General features: G+C 36.4%; 1 protein-coding gene across 1 annotated transcript in view; it reads right to left on the bottom strand.

The window, feature by feature from the left end:
• Positions 1–23,400, bottom strand: part of LOC121417706 — a 32,709-nt gene extending 9,309 nt beyond the window's left edge. The window contains exons 1-4 of the mRNA XM_041611439.1: positions 22,911–23,400; positions 5,944–6,126; positions 5,480–5,587; positions 4,574–4,681 (exon numbers count right to left, since the gene is read on the bottom strand). Of these exons, the coding sequence (XP_041467373.1) occupies positions 4,574–4,681; positions 5,480–5,587; positions 5,944–6,126; positions 22,911–23,400 (889 nt within the window). The remainder of the gene's footprint in view (positions 1–4,573; positions 4,682–5,479; positions 5,588–5,943; positions 6,127–22,910) is intronic.
• Between the last annotated feature and the right edge of the window lie 3,997 nt (positions 23,401–27,397).

The following is a 27,397-nucleotide window of genomic DNA, read 5'->3' as shown; positions in this document are numbered from 1 at the left end:
TGAAAGACTGCTGTAAGACCATAAAACTTGCTTGATCTTTCAACGAACTTTTAAAGATCTCTGATGTCTTTCACGATTCCTGATAGATCTTTCAATGGTCTTTGTGGTCCTCGTGAGTCCAAAACTTTTTGAAACGGTTCAAAACAGTCTTTCAGCTGTCTTACAGGAAAATTGTTTTTGCTGGCCTTTCAGTGGTCTTTCAATAAACTTTCAAAGTTCTTATTAGTCTTTCTATGATCTTTCGGCAGTCTCTCGAGATTTTTTCAGAGATTACTGTAAGACTCATGAGAGATCATTGAAAAATCATCAAAAGATAATTGAAAGACCAGGCAAAGTCTATGGAAAGAATTTCTGAATGATCACTTGATGCATAGACATCTCTGAAAGACCATTGAAACATCTTTATAGGACAAGTGTCTTTCAGAGTTCTTCGAGGGGTCTTTCTGAGCCATTCCACAGAGATGACAAAATTCAGTGATCTTGGAGACTGCTGTATAAGACCTTGCCAATTTTTGGTCTTTGAAAGGCCCTTCAAACATGTCAAAGGTCTCCCCTCTGTGAATCTAGATCAATATATGACTACTAAGAATGCCTAGTACATTAATTATCAGCTTAATATCTGAAGTGGAATGTACATATTATGCAAATAAGCATCCGGCATGTTATAAATAATCAAGAAAACTTGTGATATTTTCCTCTAAATTTCCACGTAGATTATATATATGTAACCTTGATGACCTTGCTTGGTTGATATTGACTGTTTTCATGAGCAGTTACCATCGGAGCAGATACCCCACTCATATTGTGCAATGATGAGTCAGTTCTACATGGGTCTTACTGTTTGAATGCTTCATATTTCTACCCAAGTCCTGCTCTCTCCTTGACTTGGTAGAGTCTTTGCGTTTCTTGCTAGTATAGTCCACGCTAGCATGTTCCTTCATTGTCAAGTGATCAGTACAAGATGTCACACCCAGTACGAATAAAAGCTCGTTAGCTTTTAATATTTGGTCTTTGTAGCACACCACTTGTCTTGGTGGTGAATATGAGTAACTTCCTTGGATCACGAGATCCCTGGGCATGGTTCATAAATACCAATGAGCATTTGCCCATACGAGCGACATGAAAGCAATTCATAAAGTCATGATAAAGGCTTAAAGTGTATATAGACATCTTTTCAGATACAGAAATCATGATTAGACGTCCTTGCTGAATCCAGTTGCTGCTTCAGGATGAAGCATCCGTTTTCTGTTCTTTCCTCCTTGATGAATCTCCTAAGGATGGCAGCTATATCCATATATTGTAGCTATAGTTTCTAAGCGAATCGTATGCAAACAATATCAATTTCCTGATATATATGGCAAATGGAAATTCCTCAGTGAGACAATGAACAACCAAGTAGACGTTAACAGATGAAGGACTAAGCCAGATTATTGCCTTTCCAACAAGAGGAAACAACATAACGGAACACCTTTAACATCACTATCAAATACCATCCAACATTGATTAAACAGTGTGTACCCATTCCAGGATTTGTTTGCCACTTTGTGTTAGTCATTGGTATACCGTGAGGGTATACAGAGGACTAAACCTTTCAAAAATTATGGTATGACTAAGGATGTCTTTTGGAGGAATGCTGAATTTCATAGTGTCATGCAGATGTACTTTGGACAATCATACAACTCTCTGTACTGAAATCCGACAAGTCGAGCATAGGAGATTGAATGTCAATCAAGAGGACTTTGACAAGAATCAAACCATTACCCTTGTCTTCTTCCGACACAAGTTGCCTCAATGAGACACTGGACATAAATTGTGTCGGAAGAAAAGTTTTATAGGAAGGCTTGCGAATGTTGAGCATCAGTAAGGTGAAGCTCAGAATAGCTACAGTGCATGAAGGAGGACCATAGAATGGTTTGTAGACAAGCCTATAGTACATAATTTGTTGACCGGATTGGCAATGATCCAGGCTGTAACAACTAGCATGTTGGAAGCCCTTAATATCATGCGCTATGACTACATTGGAAGACAACAGATTTTTTAGTCTTAGTATTTACCACTGATCATGATGATGATGACGCTGCTCTGCAAGTCCTTGAACCCTGTTGTGACCCAGACATAGCCAGAGTCAAGCGGGTGTAGCCAAACTACTGAATAAATTGTTAAAGAAAACAATCTGCATGAAGCTACTAGGCCAGATGGAATCTCTGTTACACTTCTTAATGAGATTACTCATCAGATCTCACCTGCCATAAGTTTGCTTTTCTTGGCCTCCCTTCTGTCGTTCTTATCCATATAAGAAAGGGATGTCAGCTCTAACAAACTACTCACCAATTTCAAATAATGTGCTTTGTTCTTGCCAATCGCATCATCTTGTCAGACTAACAACATGGCTTCAGGACGTGAAGAGCACATTTCCAGTATTTTCCTTAAATACAAATTATAGTAGGATAAATATGCATGCTTAGTGATAGCAGCATAATGATTTGAACAACAGTCAATGTGAGAAAATCAAAATATCTTGACATTTTCCATATATGGATACCTATTTGCATAATATGCAAATGAGGCAGATTTGCTAGCTTTTTGAAATAAAAACATTGTACTTATTTATTCATCATTAAAATTTTGTTCAAATTAATTACTTTTCACATTTAATAATATAACCTTTGGATTATTTTCCTTATTTCCTATTTTTAATGGCAAATTTGCATAATATGCAAATTAATTTTCAGGCATTGTGATGAATTCTCATGCTTAGTGATAGTGGCATATAAATGTCTACATAAATCAAATGTTTTCAAGCAGTCTATATGAGAACAATTACAATATCTTGAAATATTTCCATATAAGGATGCTTATTTGCATAATATGCAAATTAGGTAGATTTCTTTGCGCTTTTGAATAAAAACATTGAATACAATTATTTATCATTACTTTTCGCTCAAATTAAATTGTTTTGGACGCTTAATTTGTAATCTTTGGACTATTTTCCTTATTTTTCTAACTTTTTATGGCTAATTTGCATAATATGCAAATTTCATAAATTTCCACTGCTTGGATTTTTTGGGACTTTTAGTATGTTGTTAAGGGGACCTTCCTGGAAAGCATTGCAGTGGAAAATCAAGTGTTGCAATTAGTGGCGGGTCACCCCCCTATTCTGGCTAGTTTGACTGGACTACAAATACTTCTACTTTTGAATTTCAATCCTTCTGAGCTACACTGCAAAAACTGCGGTTTTGATTTAACACCAACCTGGAATCCATATATGTCCACACCAGAGAAATATTTAAATCATACCCGGGGGGAGCACTTGACCAAAAAAAGTGGTGGGGGTGTGCCGCGGGCGAGACAAAAAACGGGGGCCTTGGAGCGGGCTTATTGTAAAAAGGAGGGTCCTCGGAACGGGCTTCGGAACTACAAGTGTTTGTGAAAACGGGGGTCCTTGGAACGGATCGCCAGCGTGTGAGTGCGTATGCATCCTTATGGAACGGTCATGCGTGCATGATGCAGCTAGCGCTGCCTCCGCCTGGTGCGCTCGCGCAGAGCTGAGGCGATCGTCGAACAGCGCTCTGCGGCCGCTTTTTACCAAAATTGCAGCTCATTGTATCAGATGAATGCGATCGGAACGGCGTAGCGAAAAATATGCGAAGCTTTGGGGCGGATTTCTTTCTTCTTTTTTTCTCTATAAGAAGAAAATGCTATTCTTTGGAGCGGCTTTCTTTGTTTTTTTTTCTCAATACGACAAAAATGCTATGCCTTGGAACGGAAATTTGAGTGTAAAAATGGGGTCCCCTCCGCGGCACATACCCACTATGCATTATATACTGAGTGCCCCCCCCCCCTCCCCGGGAAACAACACCAGTTTGGAATCACACCGATGCTGTTTTAATACTAATTGGTGTTGTATAAACACAAATCTGGTGTGTCAGACCAAAACGAAACTGGTACACTTCTCTGGTGTGGACATATCTAGATTCCGGTCTGGTGTTAAAAATTAATCAACACCAGAGTTTTTTGCAGTCTACTGTTCTCGATGCAACCATCGGTCAATTTATTTCTACCGACCACTGAATATCCCGATAATTATACTGCAGGGTAGGATCCCGAATTCTGAAACAGAGGGTGCAAAATTAGAAAATCAGAAGAAAAAAAATCAGGGTGCACAGATTTGTCTTTCCTAGATTTTCCCGTACACTCCAAAAACTCTGGTGTTGATTTAACACCAGTCCGGAATCTATACATGTCCGCACCAGAGAAGTGTAAAACAAAAATTACACCAGTTTCGTTCAGGTCTAACACCAGATAGGTGTTAATACAACACCAATAATTATTAAAACAACATCGGTTTGATTCCAAACTGGTGTTGTTTCAATACTTCTTTGGTGTGGACATAATATTCCGGGCTGGTGTTAAATCAACACCGGGTTTTTTGCAGTGTTAGCAATTATTTGGAATGAGTGATTCTTGAAATATTCAGAAGATGGAGCATGTGCTCCTTGCACACAGCCCGTATCCTCCACTGTTCTACCGTTATTGCATTATCTTTTATCAAAAACACCCCCAAAAAACTCACTAGGCTTCTCACAGTGAATTCCCACATAGCCTCCATGACAGGAACAATTATAGCCATCAAGCTCCTCCACACATGCCCCTCCATGAAGACAAGGATTGGAGTCACATGCTGTAAACACACACAAAGAGAGTTGTAAAAAACATGTATCGTAAATATAAAATTTGTTATAAAAACTGCTTGTAAATAATCATAAATAATAAATTATGAAATATTGCTTGTAAATAGTTCTTTATACACTGAAAAAATTAAGGTGTTGATTTAACACCATCCCGGAATCTATATATGTCCACACCGGAGAAGTGTTAAACAACGCCAGTTTCGTTTTGGTCTAACACCAGAGTGGTGTTTATACAACACCAAATAGTATTACAACAGCATCGGTTTGATTCCAAACAAGTGTTGTTTCAATACTTCTTTGGTGTGGAAATATAAAGATTCCGGGCTGGTGTTAAATCAACACCGGAGTTTTTGCAGTGTAAAAGGATACTGTGACCATTGTCCGCGCCATTATTTCAACGCGGTCTTGTCAACATGAAGAATGCTTAGCATTATCATACTAACATTGCCTTCGGTTTTGAAACATACCTATGTGGGAAGTATGTTGATATCAACAAGATATTGCAGACGCTTAATGTTTCATTCGGCATGCGCTGTTTAGTAGTCTAATCAAAGAGTGTAGGCCCTATATATTTTAATCACGTGAACAAAGGTTTTACTAATCTTTAAACTTCTCAATATTCATGAAAGGGATACACTGCCGAATTTCTCGGATTAATATTTCGTGATTAATATTTCGAAACTTATCATGTTGTTCACAATGAATTCCCCATGTTCCTTCATTATTTTTCTGAATACCCCTTTAATTCTGGCTACTCTTAAATCAGCTATTTTCAATCAAAAACGTACCATGTTGTTCACACTGAATTCCGGAATAGATCCCAGGACAGGAGCAACTGAACCCGTCAAGTTCTTCCATGCAGCTTCCTCCATGAAGACATGGATTGGAGTAACAAGCTGTAAAAACAAATTGCGTTTCGTAAATACTGTACATTGTAAACCGACTTATCGTTACAATTTCAATTTTGTGTTACGACGCAGATCATGCCCATGTCCATAGCGATCCCTCCCCCACTTTCGTGCACAGCTATCAAAAGGGTTTTTCGAGATAACACGCACACCTACGACTGTATTTTTCACAATAATTCTATGGGAATGAAACAGTTGAATGTTTTTCCTTTCTTCTTCGCTAATTTGCCCTAAAACGTTCAGAAAAGGCTCATAAACTAGCCAGAAATTTTTGAAAGCTTGCAAGCATAATAGGTATTATTCTATATCTACCACGTTCGGATACAAATTTCATAGATTTATACCTGGATGGGCGCAGTACAAGTTAACCTTGTCACGTGCTTCCGGTGGTGTTCTGACGTCGTACTCGGGGTGATCACGTGTTAGGTACTTGGGAACATATTTCACCCATTCACCGGTATACTCAGAAACTCCATAAGGACAGACATCCTGAGGAATATCGGCACATGTTCCGGCACCACAAACGTCTTGGTACAAATAGATCAGAAAAAAAGGAAGTGGCATGTAATAGGTATATGGTACACTGCAAAAACTCTGGTGTGTTGATTTACACCAGCCTGGAATCTATATATGTCCAATCAGAGAAGTGTTAAACAACACCTGTAATCTTACTATATCTTATTATACTTATTATATCATGTAAAATTACTGGAAATGGGTAAGGTGTTTGGAACCTTACAAATTTCCTTAAATAAAACACCCTTTCCCCTTTTTAAACAAACCCGTTCTTTAAATTGCGGAAAAATTCATGTTTTATGAATTTACACAATGATTCTTATATCACTTTTTGCATAATCTTCTTTTTTCTGTAAAATCTGGGGTTTTTTTAACAGTGTACCCGCGAAAGAAAAAGACCGCCTTTCTGCTTTTTTTTTTGGGGGGGGGGTCGCGCACGTTGTCCACTCTTCAATGGCAGTGACCCCCCCCCCCTATCAAGAAGGCAGAAGGTATAATTTTAGAAGCCTTTGGTATGACTCGGCCGGGGATCGAACCCACGACCTTCCGTTCATGAGGCTGGCGCTCTACCACTGAGCCAACGTGTCCGTTCACTGAGAAATGGAACATATTGCCCTATAATATTGCCAAACAGCTGAACTGAACGAAGAAACGTGAACGTGAAAGTGAATGGAACGATCAATCACACTGCAAAAACTCTGGTGGTGATTTAACACCAGCCCCGAATCTATATATGTCCACACCAGAGAAGTGTTAAACAACACCAGTATCGTTTTGGTCTAACACCAGATAGGTGTTTATACAACACCAATTAGTATTAAAACAGCATCGGTTTGATTCAAAACTGGCGTTGTTTCAATACATCTCTGTACAAGTGTGGACATATTACAGATTTCGGGCTGGTGTACCGACACGAACAACAATGGACCTCCAAGGATGCCTAAGGCGCCAACACGGAGCTCTCCCCGGACCAACCCAGATCAGATGCGGGATGGTCCGGGGTCTATATGTGACTGGGGCTTAATACTTCTACTGCTACTAATTCACTGATAATAATCATAAAAAATAACCAGGGGCGGCAGAAATGGGGGGGGGATGGGGGCACGTGCCCGCCAAAAATCCCCCGTAGGAAATAAATACTCTTTTTCAAAATGGGAAATGCCTATTTTTCAAAGTGTAATGTGCCCTTTTTCAAAACGAAATATTCATTTTGAAATAAAACATAATACAGTTCAGATTAGGAGAAAAAAATTGGCTTGACCTTCGCGCTCCCATCAATTATTGTTTAGTAAGTACTCATCCTGTTCATGGTTACTAAAACACTAAGAATATCCAGTTTTCAGGTTGGAATATTACAACAAAAAAAAGTACTCGCGTCGGGCGCTCGCGTTAATTATTGTTTTGTAAGGTAATCATTCTGTCCTCGGCTAAAAAAATTGCTTAAATCATATTTGATTTGACTTGAGGATTAAATAACAAGTAGGTAATATCTTAGAGAAAGAAAAAAAATCTCATAATTCACGAAATTTTTTAGGGAGGAAAATTTAGCCACGAGATTTTGATGAGTCTGGCCTATATTGCTCATTAGAATTGTGACCTGTGGTCTAACCGATGAGCCTTTTGGGGATGGGGGATTGCAGCTTGGCGGATTTCGATGGGGGTGCTGACTCTGCGGGACCATGGGATGTGGCGGGGGTATGGTCTTCAGGTGTGCATGCGTGGTGGGCCAGAGTAATTGTTATGCCCGGTTGACACTTGCACGCATTGTGGTGCCCGCATTGCCCCGCATTGATGCGTGCCCATGCGGGACACTAAATGGCACGACTTGGCTATATCAGTTCATGCAATGTCCCGACAAGTTCACGACATGTTTGGACATTGTTTGCGCATAGTTCGCGCATAGTTCACCCAGTGTTCGCGCATAGTTCACGCAGTGTTCACGCACTGTCCCGACGTGCTTTCATCAATTATTCTCGACACCCTATTCTGTGACGTATCTAGCGCAAATTTAAATATTCAACGTTCTTGTGTTAACGCCCTCTACGTTCGTTGATCAGGACGACTCATACTGATCACGTGGTCTGCACTCACAATTTTGCGCATATCATTCGTGAACTATGCGTGAAGTATGCTTGACCTATGCGGAAAGTATGCGCGACCCTGTCGTGAACTAGTCGTGAACTGCGTGCCACTACCCCGGGGGTGTGCCTACTATTCTTTGCGCCACGAAATTTCTATTTCGATGCCACGAAGTGGTAGGCAGTGGCACGACTAGGTTGCGCATAGGTTGCGCATAGTTCACGAACAGTTCGCGAATTTGTAATGCGTGCCACAATTTTCAACATGTTGAAAATTTTGGCACGCATTTCACGCACTGCCACGCACCTATCCGCAAGTTGGCACGCATAGCTCGCGCATTGGCCCGCATGAGTGCGTGCCCATGCGCAAACTATGCGGGAACCACAATACGTGCAAGTGTCAACAGGGCATTAAACATTACAATGTTGGTGCATTTTCTATGATTGTCTAAGTGGTAGACCGTGCGTTTTTTATATACATTTCATCTGATATTGTCTAATGAAGCCGATTGTATACTAATTTTTCGGACTTTTTGATATTATTTTAACTGAGTACCGAAGTGTGACGTCACTGTCATGACAACGAGCTGGATGGTTCTGATCAGAGTCGTAGCTGACGATCGTCTATACACACACATTTGCATTTGCCAAAATTGCCATCATTCTAAGGTTGCAAGCGATGAAATTCCGTTAGCAGCCATTTTCTTCGATGAGAGACATTCGCGCCCCGGGTTCATTTGTTTAGAACCAAGCTGTCATGACACCATCGCAACTGACGTCATTGCTTCGGTACTCTATCAAACAGGATTTAAATTTAATTTTGAATTTGAATATGAAAATGTTATCACAGATGCGGATGGGTTTAAGTTTGAACAAACTCGGGCAACAGATAGACAAATAATCGTAGAAATTATTGTAATCACTAAATCTATGGAGACTCCGAGATGGCCATATCTGTGAGTCCATAGTGAGGTAGAGCAATGTTTACACTTTAATTTGATCCAATACACAAAATGGCCTACACGTGCTAAATGTATTTTCTTAACTTTTTTTCATGAAAACATCAAACTATTCAATTTGCTCTATATTTTGATCACTTACTAAGCGATGTACATTTAAAAAAAACTCACTCATATCCATGATATCCCTGATGATTAAGCCTAAAAGTCCTCAGCATGATAAACATTTGTCCGTAATTCTTGTCATAATATTACCTACCTAGCTGTTGCCAATTCGTCTCAGGGATTTTATTGCTTGCCTGAATTCTTTCTAAATGTTCACCACTTTTTCTCTCTTTTTTTTATTTCTCTCAAACGCCATTCCAGGAATTCCGTTTTGACTACAAAAAATGAACATGAGATATCACCAAGTGACCAAACCAACCAACATGGACAAAATGGTTGAGCAAAATAATACAATTAAATTTTTCTTTAGATGTGACGTAATGATATTCATTAATGTATATTTTGGTGAATCAATTATCGGATGGCATATGTATTTTATGTAGTGACTTTTTGCGGCTTTAAACTGTGCTTCATCAATAAATGAATGGTTTATACCATGTATAAACTGGAGGTTTTCTACGATTATTCCTCAATGGTAGTGTTAACAGATGTGTTTGTGCCCATTCCCCCAAATGGGATAAATTACTAAACGAAGACGGATTGAAATAAAACTTACCCTTAAATTGGTGGTTGAGTAGGATAAGTATCACGATGGCTCTCCCCGTAAACTGTTTGGATAAAGATGGACAGAGGTCACATATACTACTTAATAATCATATCTCTTGATGGAGGCGCGCGATAGCTCCGACCAATTGCAACTATGGAAAAAAAATAGGTATGAATATATATCCATAAATTCATTGAATTTTTTGACAATTTGGTGTGTTCTCCTTTGTTGTTTTTTCTTTGCAAATTTCCTGTAGAAAAAATATGACACTGATGGATTTCCATAGAGTGACGATTAATTGGATCAATCACTACTATGGAAAGCCAGTAATGTCAACATCTATAATGCATGTTTGTTTGTTTGGTGGTTGAGTAGGATAAGTATCACGATGGCTCTCTCCGTAAACTGTTTGGATAAAGATGGACAGAGGTCACATATACTACTTAATAATCATATCTCTTGATGGAGGCGCGCGATAGCTCCGACCAATTGCAACTATGGAAAAAAAATATATATGAGTGTATGTCCATAAATTCATTGTTTTTTTGACAATTTGTTGTGTTCTCCTTTATCATTATTTTGCAAATTTCCTGAAGAAAAAAATATGACACTGATGGATTTCCATAGAGTTACGATTGATTAAGACAAGGCCCTGGCCTCTCCATTTCTTTCTTACCTATATCAACTTTCTTAGCCCTTCTAGGACCCCCAACATGGCTTACAGTAAACCACTCCCGCAATCATATACATTTCGCATTTTCGTGGTGTGTGCTGCTGGTTAAAACCCTCTATGGTTTCATACACCAGCCATTTTATCTGTAACTTTATTTTGATTAACAAATTTATGAATTTGGATGTATCTCTTATTTTAACGAAATGTAATAAAATCAATTTGAATTCAATTAACTTATTTATACAGAAGGTTCGTCAGCTTCAGCAAGTTGCTTGAAATGAACCTAAAGTATACCTTGAGCAAGGTAATCATTTGAACCACACAGACTAAACTACACAAAACGACAGACCAATGTCACTGTTACCATCCTTATCCAAAGTTTTGGAAAGGATCGTATTTATTAGAGTAACAGACTTCTTAAACAAACATAATATTTTTTGCGAATCACAGTTTGGCTTTCGAGCAAATCACAATACAACTCAAGCGGTATTGAAATGCATCGATACATTATCACATGCCGTTGATCAACATTTACATACAATTGCAATATTCCTGGACTTTTCCAAGGCTTTCGATACAATTAACCATGATATCCTATTAGTAAAGTTGTCACACTATGGTGTTAGAGGGAAAGCCTTGGAATGGTTCAGGAATTATTTATCGAATAGAAAACAATTTGTACAAATAGATAATCACAGTTCTGCATTGCGACCAATAAATTGTGGAGTTCCACAGGGTAGTATACTAGGTCCCTTGTTATTTATAATATACATAAATGACTTTTATAAATCTTCAGATGTTCTATCTTTCATTTTATTTGCAGACGATTCGACCTTATTTATTCCCATGCGAACCAAAACACACTATTGTCTACTATAAATCGTGAACTGAGACATGTAGTTGAATGGGTTAAAGCAAACAAATTATCCCTTAACATCCTGAAGACAAACTTTATGTTATTTAGTAACACTTTGCAAAATCTACTTGGAGACATCCTTTTGGACGATACTGCTCTAAAAAGGGTCTCTTCAACTAAATTTTTAGGTCTCATGATTGACGATAAATTGAAATGGAACATTCATATTAAAAATATATCCAAAACTATATCAAGGAACATTGGTATAATGAATAAAATAAGACACTTTTTTCCAAAATCAACACTTTTTACACTATATTCCTCCCTAATACTTCCCTATCTGAATTATGGAATAATGACATGGGGTAACGCCAACAAATATCTTACAGACAAAATTCTCATCTTACAAAAGAACATTATAAGAATTATACATAATGCTCGTCCTCGTTCTCATACTAATAATTTATTTTACAAGTCCAATATTTTAAAACTTCCAGATCTATTTCTTTTTCAAACAGGGCAATTTATGTACAAATTGAATTCAAACGAACTCCCAAACATATTAATTAACATGTTTACAAAAAATAACGCCATTCACAATTACCCAACAAGACAATCACTCCGTTTTCACCTTCCCCGTACTTGCACTCAACTCGCACAAAAAACAATTTCCTTTTACGGTCCTAAATACTGGAATGCACTCAGTCACGACATCATTAACTCCGTTAGTCTGAACTGTTTTAAAATCAAGCTAAAAAAGCACATTCTCGAATCTTATAGAGTAAGTCCAAATTGAGCGCTCAGGACCCAACTTCTCTCTTTCTCTCTCTCTTCTTTCCTCTATGTCCTTCCCTTTCATCTGCCATCACCCTTATTCCCCCCCTTCATTCTCTTTCATCCACACAGGTGCACCAGTCTTTCTTCTCGGTTATCTATCTTTTCACTTTCATCCATCATTTCCGTACTCCATCACAATAGCTTTCTTACGATTTTTTTTTCTCGTTCTTGCATTTATACTTATACCTACAAACCTGTCTTTTAACTTATTCTTTGAGGAATCCACACTCAACAAGCCCTGCTTTTTAGTGGATCCCTCCATTTCCTCAACATTTATTTAAATAGTAAAGATTATATAATGATTATATTGTTCCGTGTCTATTGTATATATTTACTTATATATGCCACATTGTCATACTGTATATACTTGCATATTCATTTATATCTTTGTAATGATTTCTTTTGCTGTTAAAATTGATTTGAGTTGAAATGAAATAAACCAAACTGAAACTGAAACCAATAACCAAAAGGAATAAGAAGTATTTAAGTTCGGATTCTAACCATTAAGTGATGGTTATAGAACAGTTTGACAGATACTTACCATTTCCGAGAGTCAAACACTAACCCAGAGGGCTGTAGGACTAAGTAGATAAACCACGGGTAAAATTTTAACCAATTATTTGTCCAACCAATTTGGAGCAATATTTTACCCAATGCGGGAAACACATTATCCTTTTGAATGGGCTATATTTTCATCAGACTGGTTTAATGAAAATGCCCAAAAGAAATTCCCAATGTTGGTTAGACACATAGATTACGGTCGTGGAGGATTTTTACTCGATATTTTTTAGGGAGCAGCTCCCAAACCTCACTACACGAAGCCGATTGCGAATAGAGAAAAGTTATCAGACTGTGGTGACGTTTGCGAGATCCGACGAAGTGCTGTGATGGATATGCCTAGGGATTTAGTTGCGAGGGAATTAAAATTGACGGCACAAAACTAAGCCAGTTCGTAGTTCCACTCTGCGCATGATCAAAGGATTCTACGCATGATCAGAGGAAGGTCATTTGTACTAAAGTGACATGGTGGTTTAAAATCTAATGAGATAAGCACCAACTTTGATGTCTTGATTATTCATATATTCTTTTGAATTGTGGTTTTCATTTACATCCACAAAAAACAACAATGCGTCCACGAACGACTGGTATTTCACAGTTTGCCAAGTACATTGTGCAACATGCTATGATATGCATTCAAAGTAGGAATGCAACAAATACCTTCATGAAGTGTTCATTGGTGTGCTATTCTAGTCCCCTGGTCTATTCAATTTCTTAATCCTGCTATGTAAGGCAAGTCTACGTAATATCTTGCTTTGAAATCTGCCTATCATAATGAAAGAAATGAAAGGTCATTTGACCAAAATTGTCCCTGAAGTAACTACGAACTGGTCTATTAATTTGTATCAACTGCCAAGGCGCGTACGGCGCTGATGCAGATCTGGGGCCCGTTGCAGAAAGAGTTGCAATCAATCGCAACTCTAAAAATTTAGGCGCAACTTGATTTTCAACCAATCAATAGCGCGCATTTTGGACTTGCGATTGATTTTTTGGCTTGCGTTTAAACGCAACTCTTTCTGCAACGGGCCCCAGATCACTTTTAAATTCACCACCCCTGCGTCCTTTATAAGCATTCATTCACTTATTCACACTGTTAAAAATGCTTCATTCTTTATTGCAGGAAAATATGATTGGAATGTATCGTATATTTCGTTTGCATTAATGATACTCTATTGCATCTGTACCCTCACAATTTGTCTCGTTTTTTGTTAATTTATATTTCTTCTGATTTGTATGTTGAAAATAGATAATTCAAGTTCACGTCAAGCGAATAAGCCGCGGACATGGTATGAAACTGACGATGGCGAGGCCTCGAGGGGGTAGCGTGACATCAAAAATTATCTAGGGACAACTGCAGAAAAAAAGATAGACTTAAATGTCCACTAGAAGAGATATCAGAGAACCGTTAAAGGTCAAGTCCACCCCGGAGAAATGTTGGTTTGAATCAATAGAGAAAAATCTTACAAGCATAATGTTGAAAATTTCATTAAAATCGGATGTAAAATAAGAAAGTTGTGACATTTTAAAGTTTCGCTTATTTTTTTTAGTTAAATGCACAACTCAGTGATATGCAAATGAGAGAGTCGATGATGTCCATCACTCACTATTTCCTTTGTTATTTATCGTTTGAATTATACAGTATTTGAAATTTTACAGAATTGACATTAATGTAGAACTTGACTAAACCACATAATCTTTAACAATGTTAAGTCCACATGTTCAGGGATGAATAAAACTCGATTTCACATGACAAGGGGGAGAAAATCAAAATATTTCATATTTCATATAATTATGGTGGAAGCGCCGTGGTGTTGCGGTTCTGACTCTCGCCTTGTAATCAGAGGGTCGTGTGTTCGGATCCCACCATGGTCTAGCATCCTTTGGCAAGGCATCAATCCACACTTTGCCACTCTCACCCAGGTGCTAATTGGGTACCGATAGGAAACAACCGTCATTGTTGTTGGTTTAGCAAGTGTGCGGCTAACAGGATGATTGAAATGCTATGAATCCAGTGACCGGATAGTTGTGACCTTTCGCAATTCTCACGGACGCTAATATTAGGGTCCCCTAACACAAAAGTTAACGCTTAACCATACACTTGATTTTTAAGATTGATTGTACATTATAGTTAATAGAATCAAACATAGAATCCTGCTCTACAATCAATGCTAAGCTTTGTGTTACAGGGGGGTTACAGGCCCTACAGATCCACTTTTCGTGTTCAAAATCCTTTCCCGCGACACCCGCACCATACATGCATGTATATTACGACTGATGGCTGGAGATATTCGAAATGCAGGATCTAAAAAGTGGTTTTTCGAACAAATCGAGTACATATTGAGTGAGGAAAAACTTACTGAATGAAGGATAAGATATAGATCATTACAGTCCATCGAATCGATATTGCATTTAATGTGGATTATTGGTGGATCACTGGCAATTGATTTCATGGGTCAGATCAACCTCTCCAGCCGAATCATGCGTTGATATGTACACAGCATATGCCATACGTTTGAACTTGCGCGTTTCTTTTGTTTCTTTTTTTTTACTCCTACACAAACGATATGCCTCTAGCACACGATGTAATGGGCATTATGTTTTACCCTCCCCAGAAATGAGGGATTAGATTCAAATTCCGGGGGGACCACTTCCATTGATGAGTGGATACCAGGCACGACCATGGGGTTTCGAAAAGTGCTCTAAACAAGGGAAGCAATTATTTTCCAGATTATGAAAATGCATCTCTTAACAAGTATTTGGCTTGTGAAACCCTACAAGTATTGGATATATATATATCCCTTTGTCAGCATTTTAAACATTGTTTTGACACCCTTTTAACGTTACATAGGCCTGTACGTAACGTACTTGCCCACTCTGTCCCCTTTTACGCGTGGTCGCTCCTGGTATCCACTAATCAACGGAATTTGGCCCCGGACGGCCTCTCGAGCTCTGGGAGGCGGGAGCCAGATGTGGCTTTGGAAAGTCGTCCTCAATCGGATATATCGCTGTTACCATAGTAGCAACCAGAATTTTGCACATGAAACCCATATTGAAAGTTTCCGTTGCAGATGCGAAACTAAACAAAATCTCATATCACACAATTTGCATTGCAGGACAGAATTTTACCACCATGATGATGGGCCCAAAAAGTCTCTTCCAAAATCAACTACCGTCTTAAATAAGCGTGCGCGTCCTCAAACGAAAGGTCGGGACTAATAATTGTGAAGCACTCTGAGCAGTAGTAGATTGATGAAGCGCTATATAAATGCCAATTATTATTATCATTACAATTATATAGAGCAACTGCATAGTCTGACTAACCTAATTGTCCAAGGTAATATGTAAGACGTTGACAATGCAGTCAGACCGGCTAGTGCTAATGAGCAAAATAGGCAAAATACATCCAAATCCTCTCGTGGATAATTCTTCCTCCCTGCAAAATCTCGTGAATCGTGAGATTTTCTTTCTCGAAGAATTATACCCACTTTATCCTCATTGACAAGTCAAATAATACCAATGCACCACTGGGCAGAGTAAATATTTCTGTTTCATGTTGGCCAACAAAAAAAATATCTGGTAAAGAATATGTTGATAAATAAGTGGATTTTTAGGCCAGATCATGTGTCACAAACCTGAATTTGTTTACTCTGTTTTATTTTTTTTTCAAATTGTGAAAAATATTTATATTGAGCCTCAATGATATCTTTATCACCACAAAGCTGGAATTCTTTGCTTTCTCAAAATGTCACTTTTCTATCGGGCACCTTTTATTCAGGACAAGATCATGCTTCTCCAATGCAAGGTGCAAGACGAGCTTCCTAAAATTTTTGAGTAGCGTCAACTTCAGAGTTCTCATTGGCTGGATAAAGTTTAAAAACAACAGGTGCGGGTGATTTGAAGAGATTACCACATGGGGAGTGTGAACCTGGAGGCCCCCGCATTGGAAGCGTTATAATTCGGGTGGGTGCGTGGTAACTTAGACCATGGACCTAATAGGTCCATGTTTTGACTAATCAGGGTTCAGTATTCCTGTTCTGAAGCTGCTTTGGCCAATAAAAAGTGTAATCTTGACCCGATTAATCTCAATTCTTATTTTGAAACTTATGTCACTTGAAAAAAATATGATATAAAATAATTGGGCTAAAACAAAAGTAAAGTTTTAAAAATTAAAGTTTTAAAAACAAAAGTAAAGTTTTGCCAGATGAAAATAATTATTTTTGTAACATGTTTTATATCAAAAGTTTCATTACGTTACAGAATTTTCAGATAAACCGAACACATGATGTGAAAGAATGATTCTTCTTAACAATGATACCAAAAAAATCTTGATTTTTGTTTTTGCAGGAGTTTCTGCATTTATTGTAAAGTTAAAATAAATTTTACAATACATAAAACATAATCGTAATATGAAATGAAAGTACATTGTAATGTGACAGATTTATAATAGTATCATAACAAAATTTAGACATAAATACATAAGACAAATAGATAAGACAAAGTAATGAAAAAAAACCAAATGCAGTGGCACACTATATAAGCAAAAAAATGCTTGAGCAATAGCAGCCAAAGTGGGAAGAGCGCTACATGGAAACCTAATATTTTATACTGGTCCGGGTCTGGAACAAAATGTTACGTCAAAAATCATTAGAAAAGGAGAAAGAAGAAAAAAGAAGAAATGAAGAGTGCGTGTGTGTGAAAGTGGGTGAACGTGCAGGTGTGATACTAAGAATACTTCGAAAAAAGATATTTTTCAATGAAGCTTTAAAAGAAAAGATAGATGCAGTGAGTTTTATATCATTGGGCAAATCATTCCAGATTTCTGGGCCGTGATGTGTGATCGTTTTATGTGCGAATATTGTTATCGGGTTTGTGAGTTGGATGTTGGATGAGTGGCGTGTGGGATATGTTGCTGTTGTAAACAAAAATATCTTGAAAGGGTGTAGTTATAGATTTAGTTGAAAACTTGTACATAAGAATGGCAGTTTGGAAAGTATGAATGTCATGAATTTTTAATGTTTTCAGGTTCCGAAAAATAGGATCAGTATGTGCTAAAAATTGCGAGTGGGAGCAAATGCGGAGTGCTTTCTTTTGGAGGCGTAGAATTGAGTCTATTTTGGTTTTGTTGCAATTACCCCACAATATGTTGCAATATGATATATGTGACAAAATAAAAGAATTGTAAAGCATAAATAACGATCTTTGGGAAAGACAATATTTCAGTTTGAATAGTATGCCAATACCTTTGGCAACAAGTGTGCTAATATAACGAATGTGGCTATTCCAAGTTAAATTAGAGTCAATTAATACACCTAAGAATTTCGTTTCTTGTTTTTCAGCAAGATGGATGTTATCAATGTTAATGGAGCCACGAAATATATGCTTAGAATTGATGTGTTTAAAGTACATGAAATTTGTTTTGTTAATGTTTAAGGAGAGTTTATATGATTTAAACCACATGGACAATTTATTCAATTCATTATTGAGTACTGTTACAAGCGTTTCTAAGTTACTGTGTGAAAAAAATACATTGGTATCATCTGCGAAAAGAACATAAGTAAGTAGGGGTGAAGCATTGATTATATCATTCATATAAATTAAAAATAACAAAGGGCCTAAGATAGAACCCTGTGGTACTCCACACTTAACATTGCAAACTTCAGAAGATTTAGAGTTAAAATAAACATATTGATATCGATTGTACAGATAATCTTGAAACCATGATAAAACAATCCCTCTGATTCCATATTTTTGTAATTTATTCAACAGTATATGATGATCGATAGTATCGAATGCTTTCGATAGATAAGATAAGATATTTATTCGTCTTTCTGTCTGCACATACATTTATCTTACAAGTGTGATTTCACATTCTACAAATGAAAATCAATTAACCATAAATCATTGTTACAGTAGAGAAAAAAAAAGAAACACAGCAAATAACTAATTACGTATTGAGAGAAAGACAAGGAGGACCCCTGAAAAAGCAAGGCTTGTAAGGCTAGGGTCTCCTTTGTTTCAAGTACATGACTAAAAAGTATTCAGTGTGTACATGTAATATCCTTAAAAATACAAGAGAAACAAAACAACTATAAAAAAGAAACAACAATAAAACACACACAAAAGAGAAAAACTAAAACTAATCAATGACAAAAAACACACTACAAAATAGAATACATTGCTTGAATGTACAATTATGAAGTCTAATAAACTAACAACAATATGATATAATTAAGGTATATATGATGGAACAAGAAATAAGTATGGATAACATGGCATGAAAAAAAGAGGAAGATCGTATGTAAAATACTAAAGTAAAAAACAAAACATGACAAAGGTAAAAGATACACAAGAAAAGAATACAATAGGGGAAAAAAAAAACATGGGCTGACCCTCTGCAGAAGAATCCAGTTAGACAAGATACAAGATAAATAAATATTGATATATCATAACATTCTCCAGTCTTATATACAGTTTTTTTATAGGCTCCAAAATTAAAAAATAACATAGTATATAAAAGCATATCTTAACCTAGAGCAACTCACAAATAACAATTAAGAAGATAACCTTTAAGTACACGCTGAAAAGTATAAATGCTTACCGATTTTTTAATATTTGAATTGAGAGAGTTCCAGAACCTGGGTCCTGTATTTACAACTGTCCTAAAAGCAAAACTTGTATGTAACTTTGGTAAGTGGAATGCAGAAGCATTTCGTGTATAATAGTTATGTATGTCACTATTTTTCATGAACATTGTGACCAGAGCTGGTGGCATGATGCCTGCATTGTATGCATACATTAGAGTACCAAGTTGAAAATAATAGATATCTTGTAATTTAAGAATTCTATGCTCATAAAAAAGTGGGGTAGTATGCGAGCAATAGTTAACATTACAAACAATTCTTAAAGCTCTTTTCTGAATCAAGTACACCCTTTCTAGATTGGTTTTAAGAGAATTACCCCATGCAAGAACACCGTAATTGAGATAAGGGAGAATTAGTGTTGAATAAATCATACAAAGAATATCAGTAGAGAAAAAGGATTTCAATTTGTATATTACACCACAATTTTTTGATAATGTCTTACATAGATGATTTATATGGGTTTTCCAAATCAGTTTTTCATCTATATGCAACCCCAGAAATTTGGTCGTCTTTACTCTATCTATTAACACATCATTAAATATAACATCACCTGGAACTTCTCTAATCCTGTTGCTAAAAAGCATGTAATTTGTTTTCTGCAAATTTAGAGATAATTTATTTGCTTGAATCCACAAAGTGACTTTCCTCAGTTCACTATTAACTGTTTTTAAAAGGGTCTCAGGATTTCTGTGGGAATAATACAAACTTGAATCATCTGCAAATAAAATGAATGATAAAATATCAGAGGAATAGTGAAAATCATTAATATACACAATAAATAATAACGGACCAAGGAGGGATCCCTGGGGAACACCACAAGTGACATTCTGTAAACCTGACTCAGCATCCTTTATCGAGACAAATTGTTTCCTGTCAGCTAAGTAACTCTTGAACCAGTCCAATGCTGTACCCCTGATACCATAATGTGATAACTTGCCAATCAAAATATCATGATCTACTGTGTCAAAAGCTTTCGAATAATCAAGAAATATACCAATTGTATGCATCTTTTTGTCTATGGATTGTGATACTTTATCAATAAAATGTAGCAAGGCATGGGTGGTGGTATGTTTCTCACGAAAGCCAAACTGAAATTTAGAAAATATATTACTCTTGTTGAAAAATTTCAGAGTTCTAACATAGATCACTTTCTCAAGAATCTTTGAGAATGCAGTCAATAGAGAAATAGGTCTGTAATTATTCAGATATTGAGGGTCCCCTTTCTTAAAAATGGGTACGACCTTCGCAATTTTCATGTCAGTAGGAACTTCCCCACATGACATTGATAGATTAAAGACATGAAGTAGGGGTTGAATAATTCCTAAGATAATTTCTTTAATTAAGTTGTTAGTAACCCCATCATAACCGGGACTTTTCCCGTTTTTAAGAGATTTCACAATGGTAAGCAGTTCTTCCCGAACTACTGGTAAGAAAAATAAACTTTTACTATTTCGCTCTTTCATAAAATCTCTGTAAGTCTGCTGAGAAAGTGGCACTGCCCGTGAAAGTTTTGGACCAATGCTGCAAAAGTAATCATTAAAGTTGTCTGCTATAATATTCCTTTCTTCCACCACATGACCGTTAATTTCAATACTCTTTACATGTGATATCTTTTCCTTTGACTTGAATACTTTCTTAATCACTTTCCAAGTTCCCTTGATATTGTTTCTTGTTGCTTGAAATTGAGTGCAATAATATGATTTCTTTGCAGTACGAAGAACTGAAGTAAGCGTATTTTTATAATTTACATAACGTTTACGTGAAGATTCAGTACCACGCACTTTATACGAATAATACAGCTTGTTTTTCTTGTTAATGGATCTCAACAAAGAAGCACTAACCCATGGCATAATAGGAACAGTTTTACGATTTCTTCTACTTTGCTTTACAACTGGTACATTTTTATTATACAGAGACATGAATTTTTGTAAGAACCTTTTAAACGATATGTTCACATCATTTTCTTTAAGAACTTCACTCCAGTCAGTTTCCATTAATGCTGCTCTCAGCTTTGCGATATTAGCGGAAGTGTTTTTCCGAATTGATTTGGATTCTTGTCTACAGCCTCTATCCAAGTTTAGACGAGCGAAGATTGGGAAATGATCTGAAATATCTGATACAATGATCCCTGAGGATGGAAAAGGTTGTCTATTACAGAAAATGTTATCTATGAGCGTAGATGAAGCTTCAGTTACCCTTGTTGGTTTAATAATTAATGGCATTAAGGAAAAAGACAGCATCATATTAAGAAATGCATCATAATGATAATTTTCATCACACTGAAGGAGGTTTATATTATAGTCACCCATTATGAAAATTGTTTTGTTTACGAAAAGTGGGTTTGAAAGAATACTATGCATTTCGTTCACAAAACTCTCTAAGTTACTCTGAGGGGGTCTATACACAACTCCAAATAAAACATTTCTTTTTCCTGGAATGAAGCACTCTGCAAATATTGATTCCATATGCTCAGCCATCATATTTAGCTCATCCCTTAATTGAAAGTCCACTGAATCTGGAATATATAAAGCGACTCCACCTCCTTTTTTAGCATATCTATGATTAGACACAAGATTATGACCAGGAATACGATAAAGATTTGAGTCATTCTCACTCGAGAACCACGTCTCAGTGACTCCAATCACTGTTTTACTATCTTCAAATTTGTCAATTAGTGTACTAAATGCATCAAAGTTCCTAGGCATACTTCTCATATTTAAATGCAAGACAGTAGCAATTTCAAGATTGTCTTGAAAACTATTAATAAACTGATTTTCTGAATAGTATTGACAGTTAATTGCAGAAGCATGTCCTAAATCATCAGTATCACTAAGCTCTAGTATTCTTGAATTATTTTCTAAGGAGCTACAAATGGCTTCTTCTATACTAATCATTAGGATGTTGAGTATACAATTTCAAGTGAAATCTAACTGTTTGCGCCATAAAGAACATGTCAGCATGAAAAGGAAGATTGTCAAGATGCACACATAATATATAAGAGAAAAACATACAATAATGTATATAAAATAAAATGAACATATTACATAACTTACAAAAGCAAATGAAAAAAAAAAGATGATTAGAGATTGTAATAGAAATAACAATGAAAGAAAAAAAACACAAAGGAAATTACAAAGGAAAGTTGAATGGAAAAAGAAAAGTAATTTTGGGTTATCATGGGATTTGGCTTGCAAGGAAATAACCTTTTTTTCAAAGTGGGCATATAGGTCAGCATAATATCCTACAGTAGGCATTAATTATAATTCAAAGCTTCAAAATATCATCATCATATGTGATGAGTTTTTCGTAAGTCCGCCTCCCGTGTTCTTAATTCCAGCGAAAAATTTTCCACCGTTGCTCCAAGACCGCTCAACTTTCGGTGAGTGACGAACATTGAAAAGTAGCTTCTGTCTTGTGGGAGTCAGATCGTCGTTAACAAAGATTTTTGAACCCTTCAACTTTGATCTGGCTCCCATAATACGAGCTCGGGTGCGGAGGCTGGAAAACTCCACTAGCAGTTGACGAGGAGAACTTCTCCTTGCTCCTTTGTCTACTGGAGGACCCAGTCGATGACATCGGACAAAGTCGGATGAACTCAAGTTGACCCCCATCCTCCTGCCAACGTCAAGGACAGCCTCCTCTGGATCCTCATCTTTCATCTCTGGAACTCCTTGGATCCTGATGTTGCGTGACCTGGATTTTTGCTCCAGGTCATCAATTCTTTGCTCCAAGACTGCCATCTTTTCCACGGATTTCTTTTCTGCCTCCTTATGTAGTTGAATCTCTGACTCCTGGGCCTTTATCCTCCCCTCAAGATCCATGATCCGGCCCTCCTGCATCTCTAGCCGGGTGATGATTGCAGACATTGCCTCTGTAACCGCATCTTTTACAAACTTTTTTAGTTGACTACTTTTCTCGAGCTTGTCGATGACAAGCTGGGCAATGTCGTCAGATTCTCTTTTTGTTGGCATATTAAAAAATATGGGTTTAAAATGAGAAATGGGTGGGAATAATCCAAAAAAAAGCAAATTGTTGAAAATTAATGTGAGTGAAGTCTGCAGCGGAGGAAAAGACCCAAGTGAGAGGACAGGTTTATGTGAACAGCAAGAGCATTGATAGAGTAGTATTCTGTTTTGAAGCGAAGACTATGTTTACAGGAATGGAATGTTAACTAATAACTTCTCAAGGACATTTCTCCACATTGATCCACTTTCACTTTCACTAACATTTTTAGCTCCAAGTATCACAAAAAGTCCAAGGTGTGGGACTGTAGTAAGAAGTTCCTTGCAAGACCCATGAGGAATCCAACCAAAAAACACATAAAGTTTCTACATTCTGATAGTAGCGTATATCAACACAGATGTCACAAAGATGGCATCTATTAGCTGCACAACATATGAAGTGTGAAGACTTAGACTAGAAAAGAAGATTTTTTGTAGACACTTTACAAGCACATGGCAGAGTTGATCCCATCAATATTATTATTAATAGATCCATGAAAACTCCGACAGTATGCTCTTTTTTTAAAGGGAATCTGTTATTTTGTCGTATAATTGTAAAATTGCATAGTCAGTTCAATGTTTTGACCTGAATCCGTATTGATTGGGTATTGATAAGTTATTTGTGTCCAAAAAAGAATATAGTCGTTTGTAAATTATTTTTTCAAGTATTTTGGAAATGCTTGGTAATAATGAAATAGGGCGGTAGTTGGCGATTTGGGTAGGGTTTTCTTTTTTGTATATGGGAATTATTTTTGCAATTTTAAGTTGATCGGGGAAAATTCCATTTGTGAGAGATAAAATGAATATATGTGATAGTGGAGAAGCCATTTAATTGTTTAAGTTAATGTACACTGATACCGTCATGACCACTAGATTTAGTAGGATTAAATGATCGAACTATTTCTAAAATTTCATAAATATTAGTGGGATTGAAAAATAAGGAATGTTCAGTATGGTTGTCTAAATATTTTGTAAAGTCGTTTGCATTACTTACTATTTTAGATGAAAGGTTAGGGCCAACATTGGTGAAAAAAGAATTGAATGCATTAGCAATTTCGGAAGGATCTTGCGTTTTATGCCCGTTTAGAAGGAAATCAACATTATTAAGATCATGCGTTTTTTTACCTAACATTTCATTTACTGTGTTCCACAATGTTTTGTTATTATCTTTGTTGTTTTCTATTTTGTTAGAAAAATACGATTTACGAGCTAGACGGATTATTGATGTTAATCTATTTCGATATTTTTTGTATTTTTGTATATGTTCTAGAGTGGGAGATTTAAGCAATATCTTATATAATCGATTACGAGTGAATATTGATTTAGTTATGCCTTGGGTGATCCATGGTTGTTTATTCTTCTTTTTACTTGGGTTGATTCTCGTCAGAGGTATATTTTTGTCATAGTATTGAAGAAGTTTATTTAGAAATATGTCATATGATCTGTTAACATTATCTTCTCCAAAAACCTCTACCCATCTCTCTGCACTCAAATCAGTTTTAAGAGCATCTATGCCATGTATGCCATGTCTAGTTTCTTTTCGCCGGGTGACTTTTCCTTTAATGAGTGGCTTATGTAAATGTTTATAATCTCGGCATATCGTAAAGATTGGTAGATGGCCAGAAATGTCGTAGCAAATTATTCCTTTGTTGTTATTATTACTATCTAATAAATTTGCATTGCAAAATATATTATCTATTATTGTGTGTGATGTACTTGTTATCCGCGTTGATTGATTTATCAGAGGACTAAAGGAAAATGATGAAAACAAATTAATTAACTGTTGGCCAAGAGGAGAGTAAGGCATTGATATGTCTATGTTGATATCTCTATATGTTGATATCTCTATATGTTGATATATCTATATAACTGGGCGTTGTGGCGTGCGCCTGTAATCCAAGCTGTGGGGAAGTTACAAATTGATGCAGAGGTTCGAGGTTCGAGCCCTGGTCACGTCTTTCGGATGGTGACGTTAAAGGTCGGTCCCAGACGTAAATAATCATATCTGATTGATACACGTCTAATAAAATTCAAATACACTCTCTCCCATGAGATAAATATCCTTCTTTTCGTGTGATATTGTTTCAAGACAGGATTCCAATTTATCGAAAAAAAATGTTAGCGATGTTATTTGGTGGTCTATAGACTACACAGACTAATTTGTTTTTATTGTTATCATCAATAATTTCAATGAATAAGGATTCTATACCTTCAAGTTGAATGTCATGTCTTATCTTGAAATGTAAATCATTATGAATGTAAAAAGCGACACCCCCTCCCATTCTACGTTTACGATCACTATGTTTTAATGTATAATTGTCAATATTAAAAAATGTTTGGTGAAGTTGAGTGTAACCAGGTTTCTGATATGGCGATTAAGGAAAAGGGAAATGTATTCAATATGGATAAAAATTCACTGAAAGTATCAACATTTTTTTGCAAGCTTCTGATATTTATGTGCATCAGGCTAAAGTCGGTTGGTTTATCGATTTTACCTGTGTTGAAAGCTGAATTAAATTCGTTTGCAGTGTAGTATTTACACTGGGGTGTAAAGACTTCATTATTCATGAATACGTCGTTTATGTTCATAAAAAGTTGAATAAACTTCGGTTTGAAATAAGGAGTAGTGAATTTGAGGTGAAAGGTGCGTGCATGTGAGAGTGAAAGTGAAGTATGTACATAATAATAATAAGGGTGTGTCGGATGTTTTGAGCGTACATGATCGTGTGACGAACAGACTCCGGGCTGCAGCACAGTATAACAAGAGAGGAAAAAAGAAGGGGGATCCTGCGGAATTTTGTTAACCTGTACAAATGCATGTCTTTGGTTGAAATAAATCTCGATTCATTAGTCTCAGAATAATAAAAAAAAGGTGAAATCTACGTTGGCATGATACAATGAATACTAACAATGTTCTATTTAACCTCATGGATAGGATCGTCGCCGAAAAAAAATCAATTTACCTATCATTTAAGCGTATTATGGAATGTAAGAGCGAGGAAATCAAATTGTTTACAAAAGTGAAGTATGTTGACAATGAGGATATCCATTTACATATAAGAATCGTATCCAGGTCATTAATTTACAGTTTTAGGTCTATATTGTCGATTATGTAAAGATGCATGTAGCCTACATTGGAAAATCGGAGTGAAAGTGAGATACTATTAAAATGGAACAAGGTGATTGAAATAACATGAATAGACAAACGTTGGCATGGAACATAGAAAGTATGCAAATGATTAATACAAGCAGGGAGATAATACAGCAAAGGCATAGATACTATAGAAATTACTTTCGACAAGGGATCTCATTTACATATTGATTGTGAGAAATTTCCAGTAAGAGTAATGTGCACATGTACCACACTATACTATTCAAAGTGGATAGAGCTTCATTGAATCTTGCATTAGAATTATAAAGCTTCAAAGGAAAATGGGTTGCATTACTTAGAATTACACGCTGTGTGTAGCGAGTTCAAGCGAAGCCAAAAGATTATCAGATATTTTTAGCATAGTAAAAATAAAAAATAGATCCCTAATGTGGAAAAAGAACAGGATAAGAAAATCAGACAATGCAACAGGTAACAAAGTGACCATTTTAGAAAATTGCAATAAAAGAATCATTTAGTGATAAATAAATTCAGGATACCAGGGGTTACAGATCGTGACAACAGAAAATTCTTATATGGAGAATGAGAATTTTTTTTCCTGTACTGAGAATATGAAAAGTTTCATCAACTTTAGATTGTCAGTTATGTTCAAAGAAATATTTGTTAATGAGTATAATACACAAGGAAGACTCGCTCCGATTCAATGAATTCCTAATTTTATTTTGGAAATCGTCATTACAGAAAAAAAAACTCGAAATTTTTTTTTCCATTATTTGGTTACGGATTTTGCAGAAAGTTCAACAGTTGCAAAAATGAATATTTTTTTTAAATGTTACTTTATACATTGACCAAATGCAA

Source organism: Lytechinus variegatus, chromosome 6 (assembly GCF_018143015.1).
Source record: "Lytechinus variegatus isolate NC3 chromosome 6, Lvar_3.0, whole genome shotgun sequence".
Taxonomy (NCBI): Eukaryota; Metazoa; Echinodermata; class Echinoidea; order Temnopleuroida; family Toxopneustidae; genus Lytechinus; species Lytechinus variegatus.
The sequence above is the reverse complement of the archived record's forward strand: the minus strand, read 5'-3'. Positions and strand labels throughout refer to the sequence as shown.